The sequence below is a fragment of the Nycticebus coucang genome, chromosome 12 (genome assembly GCF_027406575.1).
Source record: "Nycticebus coucang isolate mNycCou1 chromosome 12, mNycCou1.pri, whole genome shotgun sequence".
Classification (NCBI taxonomy): domain Eukaryota; kingdom Metazoa; phylum Chordata; class Mammalia; order Primates; family Lorisidae; genus Nycticebus; species Nycticebus coucang.
This window is the reverse complement of record NC_069791.1, coordinates 4,033,311-4,056,619: the sequence shown is the minus strand read 5'-3', so window position 1 is coordinate 4,056,619 and position 23,309 is coordinate 4,033,311. Positions and strand designations below refer to the sequence as shown.

Here is a 23,309-nt window from a genome sequence, read left to right as displayed (position 1 = left end):
AGAGTAAGTTCAGGTGAGGTGGGGAAGGCGGGAAGGAGGAGGCATCACTACAGTTGTATGAGCAAGTTTCAAATGCCCTTCCATGGAAAAAAGCCCAGTCATCTTTTCCTCAAATGCGGCACACCTCATGGGAGACTTAGTTTTAGATGATAGTTGGATAAGGCCCTAAGTACATTAAATTACCTTCTAAATTACTGTACTGCTCAGTCCTTTTTTGTTTTTTTATTAATAATTTTATTTTATTTTACTTTATTTTTTCAGACAGAGTCTCACTCTGTCATAGGTAGAGTGCTGTGGCATCATAGCTCACAGCAACCTCAAACTCCTGGGCTCAAATGATCCTCCTGCCTCAGCCTCCCCAGTAGCTGGGACTACTGCACCTGCCACAACACCAGGCTCATTTTTAAAGACAGGGTCTTACTCTTGCTCAGGCTGGTCTCCAACTCTTGAGCTCAAGCAATACATCTGCCTCAGCCTCCCAGAGTGCTAGGATTACAGGCATGAGCCACCGTGCATGACCCCACATTTTTGATGTTTTTCTCCCTCATGCTACGGAGTCCAGCCTGGAATAAATGTCCGTATCAGTGGTCAGGTAACATGAGGTCACTCACAGGAGCTTTCCTGCTAAAACCGGTCATCCCAACAAAATCCTAGGACCCCAGCTCTTGGGAGAAGGCATTTTGCTGGTAGCCACTTTGGAGCTCATTAGTGTCCATATTCAGGGCCACTTGTGTCAGGTGTGAAGTCACTGCGGGGCTGCTTTACCCCAGGCCCAGTACAAGAAGAAACAACTTTCTCTGACGGGAAGGAACCGCCTCTCCTGCTCTTGTTCCCCCCTCCCACTCCTGCCTCACGGGGCTGCCCGGGCGGCTCCATGGCCTGGTATAAGTAAGCGCCACCATCTGCGGTGGGCCAGGCAAAGCACAGCGCCACAGAGCGTCCTGGTGCAGCCACGGCAGTGGTGGGAAGTGAATTCTGTCACTCTGGGACTGAGAGGGACCTGGCCTTTCTGGAAGAGCCCCCGCCCAGCCGGGCTGCCCTGCAGAACCATGGAGCAGTCTGGAACACTTGCTGCCCCTTAATCAAGCGTCTCCCTGGGAGATAAATTTTACATTTTGAGAACACGTTCCTTCCCTGGCTGAAGCTTTCAGTACTGATGGGCACTGGTTGGCTGCCAGGGAGGGCCTGTGCTGGGCAAACTCCGGGACTCTGCGGGGAAGGGGCTGAGGGGCCGCAGGAGCAGAAGGGGAAGGGGGCTGAGCGCGGCGGGAAGGCACAGATCCTTTCACGACCGCTGACTCCAAAGCCCGGCAAAAGGAGGCCATGAGTCCTTGATTGCCTTCTTGTCCTGGCCGCTCTTTGTCACAGAGCTCAGTTCCCTCCCTCCTGGCTCGCTCAGGCTCCATTGCTGGTCTCCCCACACACAGATGGGTGACTCTGGAAAAGGTCCTCAGCCTTGAGCCTTCTCCACTTACATGTAGATCTGGAACCCCCATAGTCTAGATCCCCAAGGCTCCAGCAGGAACAAACTTGCTCTTTGCTCAGGGCACTCAGCATGGGGCCCAGTGGGGAGGCCATTTTTCTCCTTAGACATAAAATGCCTTGGCCTTAAGGCATTTCCCTCTGTAGAGTCTGAATCAGCACTGGAGTATCCAAAATAAGTCAGTTTTAGTCTCACCAAGCCCAGAAGTCCTTAACTGCTCTAGCAAGATGGGAATCTGTTTGCCATTAGATGGTAAGGACAGGAACTGGGGAATTAATGGTTCCAATATTTGCATATAAAAGGCAGTCTCCAGCAGCTGACACCCTCAGTAACTGACATCCCATCAGAGAGATGGGAGCAGGAGGAGAAATCCTCTTTGCATTCTGAGCAGGCCTCAGACATTTAAGAGGTAGAAAAGCTCTCTCTGGCCTTGGAAAGTTGGCAGGGTCTCTGGCAACTGGGTGGGTAGAGGGTCGGCACGGTTTGGAGGCAGTCTTTGTGACTGAGAGTCACTGCTGGGAGCTGGGCCACACACACCCCTCAGGCAGCGAGCTCTGTCATGGGGAGGCTGCTAATGCCAGCCTCTGCCCTGTGCAGGGGGTGGGGACCCTCTGGCAGAATACCCTGAGACACTGGACTGAGGACAGCTGTTGTCTGCCACACCAATGCTGACCATCCCCAGCAGGCTGGAGAGACTCCCCACCTCCCACAGCAGACGGTGCTCCCCGCCCCGTGGACCTTGCCCACCTCTGTGTCCCCTGGCATCAGCTCCTTGATTTCTGGGGCCGTGGGTGTTTACTTTAGCTCACATCCCACAGTACAAGGCCATTTCCTTAGCAGTCCTCCCTGGCAAGTCCTTTAAAACACCCTGACATGGTCACACATGTAGCTTAGCCCAACAGCCATGTAAACAGCCTAAACAGGACGGAGAGGCAGGCAGGCAGGCAGGCCGTGTGCTGGCCGTGTGCTGGCCCTGTGCTGTTCCCAGCCAAAATCTCACGCTGACTTCTCAGTTCCCAGGGCTCCGGATAATGCTTAAACATCATGCTTAAACATTGCAAAAGAAACAAAAATGCAGATTTTATCTCATCTTCAAACACCAGATGAAACACCCCCAAGTTTGTTCTTCAAACCTGTAATTGATATGGTGAGGGATAGGGGAGAAAGGCCCCCCCTTTTTTGCATTTAAGGCATAGTTTTTGATAACCATAGAGTGTTGGTGGAAATTAGTTTGGCTAACTCACAGGAAGATTTCCTAAAAAGAATCTTTGTCTTTGCCAAAATAAATTTTATATAATCAGGGTAATGCAAACTAGCATTTAATACTTGCATTAGTACTACAAGTCAGTATAGGTTGTGTTTTACTATTAACCTTTTCCCGATTTTTTTTTTTTTTTGAGAGTTTCATTATGTTGCCCTCAGTAGAGTGCTGTAGCATCACAGCTCACAGCAACCTCAAACTCTTGGGCTTAAACGATTCTCTTGCCTCTTCCTCCCAAGTAACTGGAACTACAGGTGCCTGCCATAATGCTGGGCTATTTTGTTGTTGTTGTTGTAGTTGTCATTGTTTGGCAGACCCAGGCCAGGTTCAAATCCGCCAGCCTCGGTGTATGTGGCCGGAGCCCTCCTCACTGAGCTATGGGCACCACGCAACCTTCCCGATTAATCTCTTCTTTCTGAGGCACGTGGCTGTCTGGGCCAAGGAGGGAGGGTGGACATGGAGGAGACCTCTGTCATTAGTGACATACTTTGTGGGGTTTATGGTATACTGGTACCCACAGGTAATGCCCCATTAAAAAGCCCCTTGAGTGTCATGGCAGGGGGATGAAAGGTCTTTAGCGTCCAGATACAAACAACAAGGTTTTCAGGATTTGAGAAGTGAAGGACAGGGGCACAGCTCTGTGCAGTTTTGCGTGGGCTTCTGGAAGGTGAAGGCTACACCACGTTTCCATGTTTGGTTAATTCTTCTCTGGCCCCACTTCCTCCTGGCTTTGCCCACTCCCTTCCTCTTCAGTAATATTAACAATTTATTCCCTTCTGACAAAACATTAAGCACCTTTTTGAGTGTTCACATACTTGCCTGTGCTTTGACTATTCCTCCTGGGAGACCCACCACTGCACCTCTGGCCTCACAGAGAGGATGGATAGTCAATCACAGATATTTTGCCTCAAAAACAAAACAAAACAAAACCCTTCCAGGTCTTTCTCTGAGTACCTTCTCCAAATCGCACAGAACCTTTAGGCCTCAAAAAAGAATCATAACTGAAATTGTGGACGACTACAGGGCTGTCAGCCCGACCTCCAGTAACCCCGCTGCAGGGTGTGAGCTTGATGGATTTCCTGGGAACCGTTCACTTCATGACCCCACAAGAAGAGGCACAGAACTGGCAGCTCTGCTATACTTCAGGGCAAACTCCAATAAAAAGGAAAGAAAGAAAGAAACTTATTGCACTTGTATTCTGGCTCATCCACAAAGCCGCCTTTTAATTTTCTGGTTCCTTTGTGGAGACAGTTCAAAAGAGCAAAACGACTTCAGATAGAGCAGGGTCAGGAAGATCCCACAGCTCATTTTCAACCGTCTCTGCCTGTGGGCATGGTGTGAGGACCAGAACTTGGCAAACTCAGCTTCATGCTAATCATCTCTCCCTACACAAGGCGTTCTGGAGTGGGAGAGGCTAGTTTAAATTCCCTGCTGGGAAGGGAGCAGCCAGAGGAAGACAATGCTGGCAATTTGTTGGGAATGGCTGACACTGGGAGGCGAAAGAAAAAGGAAAAGCTTCTATACAACATACGCAAAAAAGGAAAAGCCTCTATACAGCGTATGTGAAAGCCCAACCGTCACTCCGCAAACCCGAAGCCCTTCTCTCAAGACTAGTGCCCTGCTGCTTCGGGCAGCTGCCCTGCTAGACGAAACTAGGGGAACCGGCTAAAACTCAAAGTGAACCAGCCCACTCCAAACCCCAGAAGCAGAGACAGTTTGTCCCCCTGGCACTTGCTGTGCTCCCTTCCTTTTGCCCCAGGCTTCCCACCTTGAGGGGTTTATCTTTGGGTTCTTTTTTGTAGCAAATTAGAGGCTGACCTCCTGTGGTCAGGCCCTCAGGCCTGGCCCCAGCAACTCTCCCCTCCCCCAACCCCTAGATTGCACAAACCCAAACATTCTTAAGAGAAATGAAGCCTTTGCCCAGAGAAGGGCTAATGGAGCCTTTGGAGTCACAGTGGGCCTTTCCCTGTCACAGGGATGATGACTTGGATGACTTCCATTCATATTTCCATTTTGCATGACAAGATCAGAACAGCTCCCAGTTGAAAGGGCACCAGGCTCTTCAGAATGAGCTGTCTTTGTCCACCAGTCTCCCAAGGAGACAGGCTCAGCCAGGGCGTGAGAGGGGCGCCCTTCTACCACGAGGCTACACACAGATATGTGCAGAGACGCTGCAGAGGACGTCATTTCAGAGTTCCTCCATCATGAGTTTGATCACAAAAATAGAAAAAACAACTCTTCATGTGGAACTACAACAGACTCAGAATAGCAAGGCAAACCTGAGCAGAAAGAACAAAGGCATCACGTTCTCTCAGAGCTATGGTAAACAAACAACACAGTGCTGGCACAAAATCAGACACGTGGACCAATGAACAGAACAGAGAACCAGAATAAATCCACACCTTTACACTCAACCCATTTCAACACAGTTGCCAAAACCATACATCAGAGGAAAAGGACAGTCTCTCTAATAAAGGATGCTGGAAAACTGGACATCCACATGGAGAAGAAGGACGCTCTCTCTCGCTAGACCAAACACGACGCTACACACAGATATGTGCAGAGACGCTGCAGAGACGCTGCTACTAGAAGAAAACATGGGGGAAATGCTTCAGAGATTCCTTGACTAAGACCTAAACTCTGAGGTGGAAACAAATTAAGGTTCTCTGATTTCCTGCCATGACTTTGTTATTAGGGAGTGCTTAGGGGCAGAGAAACAGCCATCATCTTATGTTTTTCACCATCAGATCTTGCAGAATGTTCCCTGATTATGACTCTTAAAAAACAAATTCCTAAATTCCACAGTTACCACAGCCTTCCTTTCTGGCACCAAATTTGCAAATTCACCAATCTCATAAGTCCACAGGCCTCCATGGACTCCTGGGCCCCCGCACGGTGCTGTGGACACTCTCCCCTGCCAGCCCAGTCGGCCAGACCGACTATTGGGGTCCTTGAGGACTCCCCGTTCTCCCCCCGCCCCCTACATTCCCCAGCACAAGCTTATCCCCTCTTCATTTTAAGCACAGACATCCCTGGCTCCAGGTTAGCCCCTTTCTTTAGTCATACACGCACGCAGTGTCTCTTTCTGCTTCTGTAGCCCCCTTCTAGACTTTAGCTCCAAGAGGGCGAGTTGAGGTCTGTTTTCTTCACAGATTCTTCCTCAGGGGCTAGCAGGCCTTGGCTCATAATACCGGCATTCTGCAGTATTTTCCAAACAAATGAACCTGAACGGGAGTAGAAAACCCTAAGCCCTCAGTTCTGTCTTAAGATCTCAAAAATCAACCAGAAGGTTTTTGTTCTCCAGCTTGTTTACCCCTCAATCAATCCTGCCTGTCCCTCTTGTAACTTTTCTTTTTGTTCATTCATCTGATACGTGATGGGGGTGGGGGGATCATACAACCTGGGGCCCACAGGCATGTGATGATTTTGTGAGGACTTTGTTTGTGGTGTTGGATAACATGAAAGTATACTTGGATTGTTGTTGTTGGTCAGATTTCTTTTCTTTTCTTTTTTTTTTTTTTGAGACAAGGGTCTTACTTTGTCACCCTCAGTAGAGTGCCGTAGAGTCACAGCTCATAGCAACCTCAAACTCTTAGGCTCAAGTGATTCTCTTGCCTCAGCCTCCGAGTAGCTGGGACTACTGGTGCCTGCCACAATGCCTGGCTATTTTTAGAGATGAGATCTCATTCTGGTTCAAGCTGGTCCGGAACCTGTGAGCTCAGGGCAATGCACCTCCTTCCGCCTCCCAGAATGGTAGGATTACAGGTGTGAGCCACCACACCCGGCCTTGTTAATCAGCTTTTGTTAGAGTTTGTGTATTTATTGTGTAGCCCAGGACAATTCTTATTCTTTCACTAAGCATCAGAAAAGAAGGCTTGGACACCTCTGTCAGATATAGGATTCTTTCTCAGGCTTTGGTCTGCCATCTTCTCTGAAAGGCAAACTGAAAGATACTTTTTCATTTCTACACTGTTTTTCCCAAGGAGATCCTTGTAAACCCTGCTTTTGTAGGGAACAATTCTCAAGGACCCCCAGGTCTGCTCTGACCTGGCAGGAGAACACGCCCTTAGGCTACCACTCTTGGTGGCCAAATTTGTCACCATGAAGAGAGACTGGCTGGTAAGCAAGACCAGGCCAGCTTGGAAAGATTTTTAAAAAGTATTGGGTGCTTTCAACTCATAACTGGCAGCTGGCTTTGCAAAGCTTTATGGAAATAATCACAGTAGAGAAAATCAACATGAGAATTTAGTAATGAGTAAGATATATAACACAGATAAACCTAAAAACTTGAGAAAAATACCCTGTTTCCCCGAAAATAAGACAGTGTCTTGGGCGGCGCCTGTGGCTCAAGGAGTAGGGCCCTGGTCCCATATGCCAGAGGTGGCGGGTTCAAACCCAGCCCCGGCCAAAAACCACAAAAAAAAAAAAAAAAAAAAAGGCAGTGAAAAAGACAGTGTCTTATTTCAAGGTGTGCTCCCAAAGATGCGGTAGGTCTTATTTTCAGGGGACATCTTATCTTTCCTGTAAGTAGGTCTTATTTTAGGAGGATATCTTATTTTCGGGGAAACAGCGTACATGCAAATTTAAATACAAGAACCTTTAATTACAGTGCCATCAATTTCTCTGCACCTGAACAAAATTATAACAAACAATCCCAGGAGGAGAGAGACAGTCTTGATTCACTTTTTTCTGGAAGGAATTTTTGTTGTTGTGAATCAGAGGCACAGAAGAATTAAGAAATTTCCCCAAGTTTACGGGGCGGGGGGGTGGCTGGGGGGATGGAAGAGCCAACATTTGAACTCAGGAAATCTAATTATAGATTTTATGCTTTTAATCACCAGACTACACTGCCTCTCATATTTCACATACAAACAGATGTATAACAGTTATGGTTTAAAAATAACACGAACAGTCACATACTTGTTTGTTTTCTCTCGGTCTCTCTATGCCATACTCTGGATTATATATTAGATCAATTTTCTAGTTGACCAATATTCTCTTCAACTATCTCCAATCTGTTTAATTTATAACAATTTTAATTCCTAATTTTATATTTTTCATTTCAAGAAGATTCCATTTTATCTTTAAAATTTGCTTAGTTGTCATTTTTCATGGTTATCCTTGCTCATATTTTCAATGTTTTTTTTAAACTTCTGAAGCATGTTGAAATATTTATTTATATTTTTGACTGATAGATCCAGTCAAAAATCCACTAATGAAGGATTTATAGGCCCCACTCCGCTGTCTCTGTCTTCTGCTGGCTTTTACTCATGGTGACTTGTTTCTTTGTGTTCTAAATAAAGCTGCCTTACTCCAGAGGTTATTTCTGTTCATTTCTGAGAGCCTTCTAGGGTTGTTTAGGATCTCTACACTGCCACCACACTATAAAAAAATCCTTAATCTTTCTCTCCTTTCCCCACACAGTATTTCCCAAAAGAAAAAATTTTCCAGTGGATAAATATCAGTGCTGGGGAGCATTTGCCATTACCCTCATTGGCAGGATCAAAAATGAGATTATTCCTACTTTGGAGACTATAAAGTAAACGTGAGAAAAATACCCTGCTAAAATACCTAACAAATCAAATTCTTAACCATTTTTATCTAGTTCAACTTAAGGAGGATTTTTTTTTTTTTTGAGACATAATCTCACTTTGTTGCCCCAGGTAGAGTGCTGTGGCATCACAGCTCACACCAACCTCAAACGCTTGGGCTCAAGAGATCCTTTTGCCTCAGCCTCCCGAGTAGCTGGGACTGCAGGCGCCCGCCACCACACCTGGCTATTTTTAGAGATGGGGTTTTGCTCTGGTCAGGCTGGTCTCAAATCCATGAGCTCAGACAATCCATCTGCCTCGGAGTCCCAGAGTGCTGGGATTACAGGCGTGAGCCACTGTGCCCGGACTTCAGGGAGGATTTTTATTTGGCCAGGAAAGTATCTTTAATAAGCAAGGTTCTTTTCCATTTTGGTTACTGAACCATCTAGATTAGCCTATAAATCATGAGTGATGAGAACAGCACGATTATTTAATTTAGTCATGTCATGCAAGACTGCTTGAGGAATAGCCCTAAAATCACAGAGGTGCACAAACCTGTGAGGATCGTCGGGATCACAGTTAGGAAGAAACTGGGTGATGGCTTCAGCTACTTCTTCATTGGATAAGACATCCCAGAGGCCGTCGGTGGCCAAGATCAGCACATCATCTGCTCCGTGCTCGTATTTGGAGAGATCATAGACTCTTACCTGAAAAGAACAGGAATACTACCTCTTAAGAATCAGGGACTCACTGTGTTCCCTAACAAACGGACTTCTGACTCCCTTTCCCTTTTCCTGCCAAGCCTCTGGTTTCTAGGTATGCACTGTAGGGTACTCAATTACACAGTGAGCTTTGTGGTCAGGGTCCGTCTCGGGGACCTGCTCTACATGGGGAGCCCAAACCCCAGCTGAGAACCAGCCTAAGAGGATGGCTAATAACTGACAAGGAAGAAATGAATTGGGAACAAAATGCCTGAGGAATAGTTGGCAGGATGACTTACAGGTGGGTACTGTGCTAGGCAGAGGGTCAGCACGGGGCTCACCTGCTGGTCTTCCTCAACATGTTAACTCAGCAGACATTCGTCAAGGGCCTACCCTGTGCCAGATGCTATAAATACAAGGACGAGTAACAGATTTTCCTGCTTCAGAAGAGCTCCCAGTCTGAAGGGGAGATAAAGCCAGTTTCAGATTAACTAACTACTCTGTATGTATTTGTCTGGGCCTGAGGAAATGGACTTTACTAATTCACTCACTTGAAACCCTTCTTGCCTTGCTGGCACTGAAGCCCAAGTGGCCAGCTCCTCTCCCGTAAGGATGGGGCTCTGGCACCACACTCCATACTGAGTTTGGGGAGCCCCTCTGGGCCAAGTTACAGAGGACACACGCTCAGTCTGTGTGTCCAGAGTGGGTCACTGTCTTAATAACCCGTAAGTCTTTCCTCATCTCCAGCACCTTGGTTGACTCGGCTGTTCTAACATGAACCTCAGCTCTTTACAAAGAATGGAGCAGCCTTGGCAAAACAAATAATAAAAATTGAGCCTCATTTGGGACAGGCCACAACTCCAGGCTCACTATACTTGGGTGGGGGCGGGGGTGCAGGGAGGAGCAAAGTCTGGGGTTTCACTACTGTCCCTTTCTAACTTGGCAGAATCATCCCGGCTCACACCACCTCATGAACCAAGGACAGGGCAGGTCCATTTAACCAACCTATCCAACCCCACACCTTCTGGTGTCCTATTTCTCAAAGTGAGTCTGGGAGAAAGCTATGGGTCAGGGCAGGGGGGAGAGAGGAGGGGACGCAGCCCTGCTCCTGTGTCCCCTCACTCAGCTGCTGTTATGTCACTGTGGGCCTAGGGACTATTTGAATGCAGGTCTTTGAACTTGGCCTCCTGCTGCAGGGTTTGCCTGGGCTAGTGAGAAACTCCTGTGGGTCTGGTCCCCGGGCTAACACCCTGCGCCCAGTGGCAGAAAACAACAGAGTCCACCCTTGGATCCACGGTGAGTGAGCTCAGAAGCAAAGCAGCGCCAGGTACCAGCCCTCTGTTGCCAGCACATGAGGTGGAGATTGGCTGATGGCCCAGGGTGCAACCACGATCAGGGGAGGATCCCTTGGGGTGTGCCGCCCCGCCTTTAAGCATCTTTTTTTCAACAGGTATGTTCACTTAGGCTAAGAGGCTAAGCTAATGTTCTGAAGGTACTGAGACTCGTGAGCCAAACTAAGGAGAATAGGAAGGGGGAACTTAAGTTTCCAACAGACCGGAGAGTCCCAGAATTCTATTTTAGGCCACCAACTAATGTGGTCTGATTCTCACTCTATCAGAAGCAGCTAACACCTCTGTTTTCTTTTTCTTCTTCTTTTTTTTAGAAACAGTCTTCACTTTGTCACCCTTGGTAGAGTACCGTGGCGTCACAGCTCACAGCAACCTCCAGCTCTCTTGGGCTTAGACGATTTTCTTGCCTCAGCCTCCGAGTAGCTGGGACTACAGGTGCCCACCACAACACCCAGCTATTTTTTGTTGCAGTTTGGCCGGGGCTGGGTTTGAACCTGCCGCCCTTGGTATATGGGGTCAGTGCCCTACTCACTGAGCCACAGGTGTCACCCTGTTCTATTTTCTGTGGTTCCTGGGTATGGTAGAGCAGGTGCTTCTCAACTGTGAACATACACAGAACTCAGCTGGGCATGCTGTCCAACTATAGGCTCTCATTTAGTTCGGGTGGGAGAGGGGTTGAAAGTCTGAGGGTCCAACTCCCTCTCAGGTGATGACAAGGCTGCAGGCCCAAGGACCAACTGCAAGTAGCTAGACCTGAGGACTCCTACTGGGCCAGGTTGGTAAACAAGGGAATCAAAGGCTCCATGGACTCCGGGATGCCTGAGTAGACTGTTCCCTGGAGCAGGCAATAGAGCAGACAGAAAACTTCACCCCTGGGTCCCCAAATTCAAGTCCAGGCTCTCACTGTCTGGTTATTTCAGTATGTAACAACTCTGCTTCGCATGGGGTGTATCTACCATACATTCTGGGAAAATCTGGACTCTGAAGGACAAAAAATACTAAATAACAAGAGGTGGGGACATGTGGTTGGGAGGTGGCCCTGTCTTATGCTTGTGGCTAAATAGGAGATTCCATCTGCCTTCCAGGTCTTTCTAAAAGAGAAGTCTCCACATCTGCAGATGATACCCATTTAATTTCAGAATCTGCCCTGTGTGGAGGTGCCGAAACCGCTTCATAAGTGCTTACTGCTGACCCAAGGAAAGTGACAGGTGAGTTGTTCAGGCTGAAGTTGTCCTGTCCACCACTCAGATGGAAGTCTGGCCATCAGGATAGGTGTGGGTTGATACAAACATGTTATAAAGTGCTGTCCTCCAATTATATCAATAAACACAAGCCTTCCTGCCCCATTCCACATTTCCACACTTAGCTCCCTAATGGAGTTTCATCGGGCAACAGGAAAATCCCTTTCAGTACCATTCTCCACGTATTTTTTGTGTAAATAATAAAATGATCACAACTCCATTCCCTGAGGCGCTCCTCAATTAACGCCCTTTTAGGTTTTATTGCTATCCTTTGTTTTCTGCCCTTTAGACAATTTCCAAAGGTCTTTGCCAACTTTCCACTGACAGCTTGTGTCTTATACACTAACCTGGGATGCAGAACATTTCCTGAAAACGCTTTTGGAAAATCTGGACTTCCCCACAAGTCACCCCACTGCTCAGCCACCCTCCCTGCAGCCAGGGCTTCCAAGGCTCCCAGCGGGCTCCGGAATCCAGACCTTCCCCCCGAGGCTGTTGGCCCTTTTCAGTCAGACCTCCCCAGTTCCCTGTTCAATTCTTTCAGTGGCTTCTCACTGTCCCGGGAAGCCTCACGTCAAATGAAGGGGCCTCTGATGCTCCCCAGGGCTCAGACGTGGGAGGAAGGTCTCTGCAGGCCTGGAGGGGACAGGTGCACCAGACACCGGGGGACATGGTCAGGGCTTCCAGCAGCTCTCTCCCATGTTGCCATCAGCCAAGAAAGGAGAGAAGAATCCTTGGGATTCTCGACGTTTCTCAGAGCAGTGTAACTGAGCGGCTGAGAAATGGGGCCTGGACAGACCCACCCGCCCTCCTGCTGCCTCCGTGATAGATTTATCAAGCACGTGCCATGTGCCAACATTTCAGCACTAGGGATACAGTGAAGAAAAGCAACAAAGACTCCCACAACTTCTAAACTAGTAAATGAGATGGCCACGTAAAGAAATTACAATGTCAGAACAGAAGTGCTCTGAGATGAGATCCCGCAGGGTAAGGAGGACGGCGGACAGTCAGGTTGGGGGGGGTTGGCGGGCTTCTCTGGGGAGGCCCCACCTGGGCACGTCATGGGCACATCAGGCGACTTCCCGGGAGTTCCTACTTGGATTCCCTCCCTCCCTCCCTTTCCTTCCACCTGTGACTCAGTGTTGACCTGGTGTGACGGAGGAGGGCTGACTGAGGTGCAACTCTGTTGCCAAAGCCATCAAGAGGGGGACCAAAGAGCAGCCGCTTCCTTCTGCCGGGCCTTGTGCAGACACAAGCCTTCCTGGTACAGTGTCTACCTACGCGGACGCATCAGGTTCGCTTGTCTGTCGATGTGTTGAACAATCACTCAGAGTGCTGCTCAACTGAACTCCTACGCGAGGCTCCCACCGTGAAATGTCAGCACAGATTGAGCTGGGCCCGGGCATCACCGGCCTGAAGCAGGGGACTCTCACCTCGGAAGCACGGTGGCAGCCACTAGACTCCCTGGGGACGTGGTCTGTCTTGTGCTACTTGTTTCTGTGCCCAGAAAAGAGCGCAGTGTTCTTAGTGCCACTCAATTCACAGCCAAAGGAAGCCTTTCCCTTATGGGAAATTCTCCCCTGTCCAGTTTATGGTGAATGCCCAGGGTGCTGGTCAGCTTATTGTCCCCCCGAATTCAATTCCTGAAGGCCCGAGATCCCAGTCTGCATCTGTCCCGTGGGCCCAGCAGCGTGTCAGAGTGCACGCCACAGTAGGCGCCAGAGGGCATTCGCTGAGACAAAGAATGAGCAGGGAGGGCGGCGCCTGTGGCTCAGTGAGTAGGGCGCCGGCCCCATATGCTGAGGGTGGCGGGTTCAAACCCAGCCCCAGCCAAACTGCAACAAAAAAATAGCCGGGTGTTGTGGTGGGCGCCTGTAGTCCCAGCTGCTCGGGAGGCTGAGGCAAGAGAATCGCTTAAGCCCAGGAGTTGGAGGTTGCTGTGAGCTGTGTGAGGCCACGGCACTCTACCGAGGGCCATAAAGTGAGACTCTGTCTCTACAAAAAAAATAAATAAATAAAAAAAATAAAAAAAAGAATGAGCAGGGAGAAAGGGAGGAAGGAAACAATTAAACACATAAGATCCTGCAGAAGACACCCGGGATTTCCTGGTGACACAGCAGACTTAGCTTTTAACTCTGATACTTGCAAGTCACCCAAATGCGAAATGCTGACACTCAATAGAAGCAGAAACTTCTTCCTTTTGTCACCCTATCCTCTGTGGGGCTGCCGAGATAGAGGAAAATACTCAGTGTTGGGGAGCAGGAAGAAGTCGGGGGGCAAATGAGAGCCTTGGCGAATGTGCCCCGGGTGAGCTGCTACGGACTCTTCTCACAGGGTCCTCACAGGGTCGTCACCAGGCACTTAGTTTATATTTCACGCAAGAGCCCGTGACCAGCCACTTTAACTCAGTCTCTGCTGAGCGCCAGGCTGCCTCTCAGCCCCTGTGTAACAGGCCTCAGTCTCTGCCCTGCTGCTGACACCTCAGTGGCGTGTAACGACAGCTCATGCCACCACGAACTGATGCTGGCCTTTTTTGTGTTTTTAATCTGGCCCTCCGGATCGAATGCCACTGGCTTCTTTACGCCACTCTTAAAAGAATCCAGCAATGCTTCCATTTGCCAGACCGCTGCTGCCTCGCTAGGACGCCCTTCCCAGCATTCACGTCTGCGGCACTCGGCGAGTTCCCAAACCTCATTCACCTTCTAAGGCCCCCATGTGGGACAGTGGGGGAGAGAAGCCTGCCCCTACCATTAGACGCTCGCACCAGGCCCGTCCTGACCAGCCTTGGACTTTGGACAAGCCGCTCATTCTCTTCAGCTCTACATTTTCTCATCTCTGAAATCATTTTTTAAAAATTGAAGACAACAAGAAAAATAAGGAACACTGGCTCTACTTCTCTCACAAAGCTGTTACGAGGATCCAATGAGGTGGTGAGGTGGAGCTGCAAATTCTGACCCAGCACCTGCTACTCTTCCCCGGCGCTGATCTCGGGGCAATGATGCCTGAGTGTTGGCTGGTTGCTAGAAGCACAGGAGTTAAGAGAGGGCTCAGGACACCTGGGTTCAATTCCAAAAGGCTCACTTAAAATAACAGTGATTGGGACTCCCAATAGTGCTACACGGCAGAAAAAGCCAAAGGTGGGTGGCCACGGTGGCTCACACCTGTAATCCAGCACTCTGGGAACCTGAGGTGGGTGGGTTGTCTAAGCTCAGGAGTTTGAGACCAGCCTGAGCAAGAGTGAGACCCCATCTCTATTAAAAATAGAAAAACTAGCCGGTGTCATAGTGGGCACCTATAGTCCCAACTACTTGGGAGGCTGAGGCAAGAGGATCACTTGATCCCCAGAGTTTGAGGTTGCTGTGAGCGGGGCTGAAGCCATAGCACTTTAGCCTGGGCAACAGAACGAGACTCTGTTTCCAAAAAAAAAAAAAGAAAAGAGAATCCTATGTAACTTCAATATGGCACTCATACCACAAGGAAATCAAAGTCTAGCTCACTTCCTGTAGTCCCACAAACTAAGGAGACTGTTTCAAGATTTTGGTAGGCTACCAACTTCACACCCAAATTCTCCATAGGGACTCTGTGTGCACAATATATGAGGTCACGAAACTAACACTGACTCTGATGGCAGAGGCGTTGGTCTGAAACTCACTTCCGCCCAGTAGTAGTAGGGGGCTGCTTTGTTCCTTTACAATTCCAAAACCTGCGAACTACCTGCGTAGACCCACTCAGGCTGGTCTCCAGCTATGATTCCTCAGACGGGGGCGCCAGGGAGGGGAGCTGGACATAGCACGCAGCTCCCCCTTACCTGGCTTAGCTAACGTGCGGGATCGCCGCTGGAAAGTGGTGGGGGCAGGGCTTGTCTTCTCATGTCTTCAGTGTCACCCTTGGTGACATGAGTGGTCAGGACTCTCAAGGCCCTGGGGCTGCTTACAGCTCTACCGTTTCCCGACTCTCTCATCCGAGGACGAGTTAGGCCTTGACGTGACTGACCTCTGACTTCAGAGCACTTGGCTGCAAGTGTCTCAGGTGACAGGCACTGTATTTGTATCAGTGTTACAAATACTTTGAGGGCGCACACTACGCTACATTAGGACCTGGCTGTTTCAGCTGCAGGTACGATTTCATACTTGAAATACACCATGGCTGTTCTTGAGGATTTGTTTCCTTTTTTGGGAGTCTATACACAAAATGAAAATTTGACTTTAAAACGTGGCTAGGTAACATGAAGACAGCCTGAAGTCATACTTCAGTGTCTGACTGCTACAGCCTACGGCTTCCATCTCTCCACACGACAATGGCGCTCAGCACCGTGAGCCCCAGGAAGGAATTCACTGACAGGCTGGGATGCTCTCGTGGTATACACTCTCCTTTCTCTGGATTTCCAAAGGCTTGTTCACCACTAAATCAATGCATTGTTGAATGAGTTAGCAGCTGAATATGCTTGAGTTTGGCTTAATAACCATTCCAGGAATAAGTCTAAATCCTTGCCTGTCAGTGCAGGCACATGGATGCAGTGCAGACGAATTGAGATGGCTCCGGTCTGTTCGGGTGAGGTGCAAACAGAGTGACCGCGTGTCCTGGTTTGGCTGCAACAATTTTAGTCTGTGCCTGCGTCCCCAGCACAATTAGTAATAGTGTCCCCTTTGTCTCAGACATATCTGTGTTGTGGGGCTAAGTATTATGGCCCCCTGCTGTAAGTAGCAAAGTGACTGTTCCTCTGTATTCATTGGCTGCTACTTCTGGTCATTGGGACTGAAATAATCAGTGTTACTACTTCAGAGATCTCAAGAGAGCAAGTGAGCCGGCTGCTGTTGCCTTCGAGAGGAGACATGTTAGCCACTGCTAAGCTGCTTGATACCTGCAGTCAGGCTCACCGACTGCAGGTACGCGGGTGGCAGGAAGCCCACGTCTTAGCAGCCCTGTGTCCAGAGCCTGCCAGACTGGTCCCGAGCCACATGCATTGCAGGGATGAACCGTGCAGGCCAGAGCCAGAGTCTGGATGTAGGATGAACCTTTCAGGGCCGAAGTTCCTGAAGCATGGTGATGGACGGCTTAGGGACGTGTTTCTCAAAGATTGGTCTCTGGATCACCTGCTTTAGGATTATCTCAAAATGGGAGAATTCTTAGGACCCACCCTAGACCTAGTGATTCAGACTTTCAGGAAGTAGAGCCCAGGATTTTCATTTTCTAAACAAACATATTAAGGCAATAAATCAGTGCGAAAATATTGCATGCTTAACTGAAACATCCAAATGAAATTAATACTTCAGAAGATCAGAGGGTAACAATCTTCACTGAGAGGAAATGTTTGACGCAAAACACAGTTTGTCTCCCATGGCGTGACAATGAATTTTAGGAGTTGGCAATCGTGTGTTTTTGGTCTGTGTGTGTCAGAGTAAATCTCAAGTTTTATTCAAATAGTTGCCTGGCAAATGAAAGTCATTGGCCAAAATGGGAAGAACCCATGTAAATGACACAGATGTATATAAGTGATATTTACAGCCAGACTCAAGATTTAGAGACAAATGGACGGGCCAAGTCATGAAATCTCTCTTATGTAAGGTCAGAATGTACCAGAATCAAAGAAAGTGGCTTCTGTATATTCTTTCTTATTTCTTTCTTAATTTCAGGTTAATGTGAGGGTACAGACAACTGGGTTACAGTCTTTGCATTTGTTAGGTAGAGTCCTTCTTGTAGTTACATCCTGCACCCAAAAGGTGTGCCATATGCTTAATGCGATTTTTCTCCTCAAGAAATTCAAAGCGATGGTGGTAGGGGGAGGGGCAGACAGTCCCCAGGGTGCCCCCCCAACTGAGAACGATAGATGTGTGAGGTGTTACAGGTGTGCGGGACTGAGGAGCAGATGGAAAGAACTGTCAAATACGAGTGTTAGCCTCTTACAGGGGGAGTCCATGTCTCACTGGGTCTGAAGTTTACAACATTGGGAGCCCTTTTTAAGAAAAAGAACGGGAGTGTGATTATGAATACAAACTTAGATACTGAAGTGAATGCGTTCTCCTTAATGTTAGTGATCTCCTTAACCCAAAGAATGTGGCAGGGGAGATGTGCTGGGACTTCCGAGGCCTGGTACACTCTGACGGGACTCTTGAACAATTTGGTGTTAGGTTATTTTCTCTCAGAATGTAACTGCTGTATTGTAGCTGCCTGGGCTAACCTCAGCCAATAGCTGGTGTTGGCCTCAGGCTGGGTGAGTGAGCCATCCTGGACTCCCCACCCAGACTTGTCTTCATCAGACTCCAGCCCCACCCCGCGTCTGTGACCATATGACAGACCCCAAGAAGAACCACCCAGCTGAACCTAGTTGGCCCACAGAACCACGGTACATGACCATGGGCTGTTCTGCTAGTCTCTAAGTTCTGAAGGTCACTTGTTTTGCAGTCGACAAAGCCACCAGTCCTTGCCCTGGGATGTAATATCCTAGGCCCTTTCTCCCTGAAGAACGGCTAAGACGGGACAAGGGACGCTGAACCATCTAGTGGATTTTCTCTGATCTCTGTTTGTCTATTAAGTGGCACTTGTCTACTCTGCTCCTGTCCTCTAGCAGGTGAGTACTAGAAAGACCCTCCGTCTGTGGGCCAGGAGGTGACAGTTCACAGGTGTCCTTTCAATTTAAGGGCTGGAAGAGTAAGAAATCCATTTTACTCTTAAATGTAAACCGTGGTTTCCAATCTTACTTTATGCCAGTTATAAAGTTATTTTGACCCCAGACTCCTGTGTCTGTTTTTTTATCCTTTTTCTACCTTTTTTTCTGAGACAGGGTCTTGCTCTATTGCCAGGGCTAGAGTGCCATGGCCTTAGCCTAGCTCACTGCAACTTCAAATTCCCAGCCCCAAGCAATCCTCCTACTTTGGCCTCCGGAGCAGCTGGGACTACAGGCACCCACCACAACGCCCAGCTGGAGATGGGGTCTCACTCTTGCTCAGGGAGGTCTTGAACCCCTGAGGTGTGAGCCACTGTGCCTGGATTCTTGTGTCTATTTTTAAGATTGGGAAAACTCGGAGGGAAAAAGACAGAAATATGTTTTTTTTCTTCAGACCCCAACAAGCACTGCCCTTTCTCCTTTACCATAGGCTAGAAAGCAAAGTTTTCCTTTTTACCTGTTACTCTGCTTTATTCTCTAGATGAAGTCTAGCATCACTAGGCCTCTTAGTTCTCGAGGTTCCGACCCTGCTCCAGCACCTCTCCCTGCCATGTCCCCAGTAGCCCTGCCCCCATTGCTGTCACTGGCTGTGTCCCCAGGAGCCCCGCCCCCATGGCTATCACTGGCTAACCTGTCCCCAGTAGCCCCGCCCCCATGGCTATCACTGGCTAACCTGTCCCCAGTAGCCCCGCCCCCATGGCTATCACTGGCTAACCTGTCCCCAGTAGCCCCACCCCCATGGCTATCACTGGCTAACCTGTCCCCAGTAGCCCCGCCCCCATGGCTATCACTGGCTAACCTGTCCCCAGTAGCCCCGCCCCCATGGCTATCACTGGCTAACCTGTCCCCAGTAGCCCCGCGCCCATGGCTATCACTGGCTAACCTGTCCCCAGTAGCCCCGCGCCCATGGCTATCACTGGCTAACCTGTCCCCAGTAGCCCCGCCCCCATGGCTATCACTGGCTAACCTGTCCCCAGTAGCCCCGCCCCCATGGCTATCACAGGCTAACCTGTCCCCAGTAGCCCCGCCCCCATGGCTATCACTGGCTAACCTGTCCCCAGTAGCCCCGCCCCCACGGCTATCACTGGCTAACCTGTCCCCAGTAGCCCCGCGCCCATTGCTGTCACTAGCTAACATCTCCCTCCGCTGAGAGTTTCACCTCCTGCCCTAAGTCCAGTTCCCGGTCCTCTGTGTGAATACCCTTATTAGAGCCAATCTTCCAAATTCAGTGACCCCCTAAGGCAAATTTTATTTCACACCAAACCCCAAATTTGTTTTTTCCTGTCCCACTAACTTTCTTCTTCTTTAGATTATATGTTCTCCTTCCCTTGTTCAAACTCCCTCTGTCTCTTAGGAAGCAAGAAACACACAGTTTATGGCTAATTATTCTTTGACTAGTCTCACTTTCCAACTGACCAGAAATTCCAGTTCCGGAGGATGTGTTCCCCAGCAATCTGTTCAACAAGCTCTACTGGACCCGTGGTCCCTATTGGAAGAGCTGGGGAGATTCTGTGATTTTGATGGAGCACAACGGGGGAGCTAGGAGCTAATACAGATCACGCCAGGTCTGTGTGACTATGTGGAAAATACAGTACTTCCCCATGTCATTTAGTGTTTTCCTTTGGGTGTCTTAGTCCAACAATTCCATTGTCCTTTCTTTTTCACTGAAGAGTATGCTGAGATTTAGGTAAGTTAACTTTCTCAGGTCACTAAGCAGGGGTAGAGATGGACCTTGAAGCTGAGACCGATGAAGCGTCTGAGGGTTTGACCACTACGTCACACGGTCCCCGAGGTCTTATTGAGGGGTCCAGGCACTATTTTAAACAATTTTTTTCCTCATCTGTCACCCAAAGATAACTGCTGTTACCATTCTAGAAGACTTCGAAACTTTCAGCTACGCATATTCCTCTTTCACTTGCTCACAACCTGTGGACATGGTCACCTTCTGTTCACTTGATCCAGCACAGCCATCACCCCTGCCATTGGGCATGAATACTGTCCCTTGTGAACAGGCCAGACGGCAAAGTACAGACAACAGCACAACATGAACACACATGTGCACGCACACACAATCACCAGGAATCAGAAGACTATCAACGCTAAGATGTAAACATAGATGTGTTGTTCTCATTTTCAGCCAAACAAGGTGGCTCACACCTGTAATCCCAGCACTCTGGGAGGCTGAGGCGGGTAGATTGTTTGAGTTCAGAAGTTTGAGACCAGCCTGAGCAAGAGTGAGACCCCGTCTCTACTAAAAAGTAGAAAAACTAGCTACGTGTGTGTGTGTGTGTGTGTGGCCACATGCCTGTATCCCAGCTATGTGGGAGGCTGAGGCAAGAGGATCACTTGAGCCCTAGAGTTTGAGGTTGCTGTGAGCTATGATGCTACAGCACTCTACCCAGGGTGACAGAATAAGACTCTGTCTCAAAACAAAACAAAACAAAACATCAAAAACAAAGACAAAATATTGTTCTCATTTTCATGGGAAAAAATGGGAAGTCCCAAATAAAACAGTCATTCTCTCTGACTATGAGCACGAACTCTGGGTTGGCGCCCACAGCTTAGTGAGTAGGGCGCCAGCCACGTACACTGAGGCTGGCAGGTTCAAGTTGAGCCAGGACCTGCCAAACAGCAATGACAACTCCAACCAAAAACTAGCTGGGCATTGTGGCAGGCACCTATAGTCCCAGCTACGTGGGAGGCTGAGGCAAGAGAATCGCTTGAGCCCAAGAGTTTGAGGTTGTTGTGAGCTGTGACGCCACAGCACTCTACCAAGGGCGACACAGTAAGACTCTGTCTCAAAAAAAAAAAAAAAAGAAAAGAAAGTGAATATTGGGAATGATGAAGTGCAGAGGCCTTCAGAGGCCAGTGGGATGGTGGGCTGGTGTTTACTGGCCACCTCTGACCATGGACCATACCTGGGCCAGGCACTTTCACTGATGCTCTAACTTGCTTTTTTCAACAACTTGTCAATGCAGGCATTTCTACCCCACCTTAAGGGAGAGAAAAGGCAGGCCCTGTGTGCAGACCACAGGTAATACAGTGGGGCTGGGGATGGAATTCAGATGCTGGAGTCCAGGGTCTTTGTTGTTTTAGGGAAGGCAGTTTCAGGTAAGAAAAAAATACGTAGATTTTAAAATAAATCGAGAGACTGAGAGGGAAAGAATGGGGTAGGTACATTCACACCTAACAGGTACAGTGCACACCTCCAGGCAATGGACCCACTACAACTTTGACTCAAACCGTACAAAGGCAATTCGTGTCACTAAAACATTTGTACCCCTGCAATACTCTGAAATTAAAAAAAAATTGAGAGTGAGCTACATGAGTGATCTGGTATGAAAAACAGCTAATAGGAATCTTGAGAAACAAGGAGAGGAAAAATGAAGCTGGGAGAAAATTGGGTTCCTTGTGGTTTAGTCTGGAGGGAGCAGGAGAAGGGAGGGGCAGTGTTGAGGAGGGAGTTGGATTTGCAAACTGGCCCCGAACAGAAAAGGGCCTTGTTCTTCCAGGAGTCCAAAATGGGGTTAAAGGCAACAGCCCAGCTCTGAATGTGGAAAGAAGTTAAGAAGGATCCCAGGTCTTCACAGAGTCTATTACAGGCCACGGGGTGGGGGTGGGGGGACCCAGGAACATCTGGAGGCTGAGGCTGCAAAGCCTGTGCCCAGCTGCCGGAGTGAGTCCCCTGCACCGTGTGTGCTGGACAGGGCGGCGAACTGCTAGAAAAGAACCTGAGACCAGCATGGGCGCCAGCGCCTTTCTGCTAACAAATCCTTTCCTTCTCCATCTGAACTCTCCCAGGATGGTATACAAAGTGTTAGTAGTGAGCTTCATTGAACCAGAGGATGGCGGACCTGGCGGGGAAGGTCCCCTTATGTTGGGGGAAAGGCTGCGTCCTATGAGTTTGAGGTTCTGCGAGGCCTGAGGACCCAACTCTCCCCGCCACTCAGCCCGCAGCCTCCAGCTAACCGCTCAGTTGGCGGGCCTCTTGTGGAATTCAGTTCTTGGCCAGAAATCTCTGCCTTGGACTCTGGAAGGTTTGAGGGAGGCTCAGCAAACCTGGCAGCTGCACTTTAGGTTTGGCAAACTGGAGATTTTTCCAGCCCCCTGTGTTCAGTGAAACCGAAAATGTGTTTGGCTGGAAACCTTTCTCTAATTTTTAAACCCCTGTGCGTTTTTTTTTACGTAAATTCAATCCACATGTTTTTGATTTATTTATATTTAAGTCATCAAATCGAATTAGGAGCTACAATGATGAATGGGAACAGTGCTGATTTCCAAGAAGATTTTTGAGCCCTTTTTCTTAGAACTAAATCACATTCTACACCCCCAGCCCCCAACTGTTAAAACTACCAGACTGGGCTGGGTTTGAAATTTAGAACCCAAATGTGAAATAAAGATCCCTGTTTGGCAAAGACAGAGCATAGCAGGGAATGTTCTTAGGAAGTCACAACTAGAAAGAAAAGGCAGGCGGGGGTGGGGTGGAGAATGGGAGGGGAGATGGTTGCCCCCGTAGATGGTCTAGACAAGTAAGCCGGCCTTGAAGAGAAGGGCTCCTAAGAGAAGACCCTGACCATTTCTACTGGTCATGGTTTATCACTAGCACCGAGGGAAAAGAGCTTCTGCCCCCAAAATTGCAGTTGGGGGGTTCTCTGAAACTGTGATCTTTCTTCTGTTCACCATAGTAGCCAACTCAAGCTGCTCTGCCTCTTACCTCCGGCAGCCTCCCCCACCCCTTCCTGGCTCTGGACAGGGCCTTTCCATCTGGAAGCATTTAAAACGTGCAACAATTATAATCTACGAGGGAATCTTAGGATACACACTCCGTACTCATTAAGGTAAATTGTGGGTACACCGTTTTATTTTGCATAGTTCTGTCTGGCGTAGCACTGTGCACACCCAAAAGGCCTTTCCAGTCTTTCCCAATTACTCTTTCTGCTACACCATCAGTTTCTGCAACTCCAGTCTGAGGTCAACAGTATTTTTTTGAGAAACTCTGGCTAGCTGAGGTCCCAAGACAAAGCTTCTTTTTCTTCTTCTTCTTTTTTTTTTTTATTGAGGCAGAGTCTCACTTTGTCACCT

The 23,309-nt window shown here is 48.7% G+C and overlaps 1 protein-coding gene across 2 annotated transcripts in view; it reads right to left on the bottom strand.

The window, feature by feature from the left end:
- PPM1H (protein phosphatase, Mg2+/Mn2+ dependent 1H) overlaps positions 1-23,309 on the bottom strand; it is a 261,618-nt gene that overhangs the window by 4,478 nt on the left and 233,831 nt on the right. The window contains exon 9 of one of the 2 annotated variants that reach the window (XM_053555419.1): positions 8,831-8,982. The exons of the other annotated variant lie outside the window; for it this stretch is intronic. Coding sequence (XP_053411394.1) covers positions 8,831-8,982 — 152 coding nt within the window. The remainder of the gene's footprint in view (positions 1-8,830; positions 8,983-23,309) is intronic. 2 annotated transcript variants of the gene reach the window in all.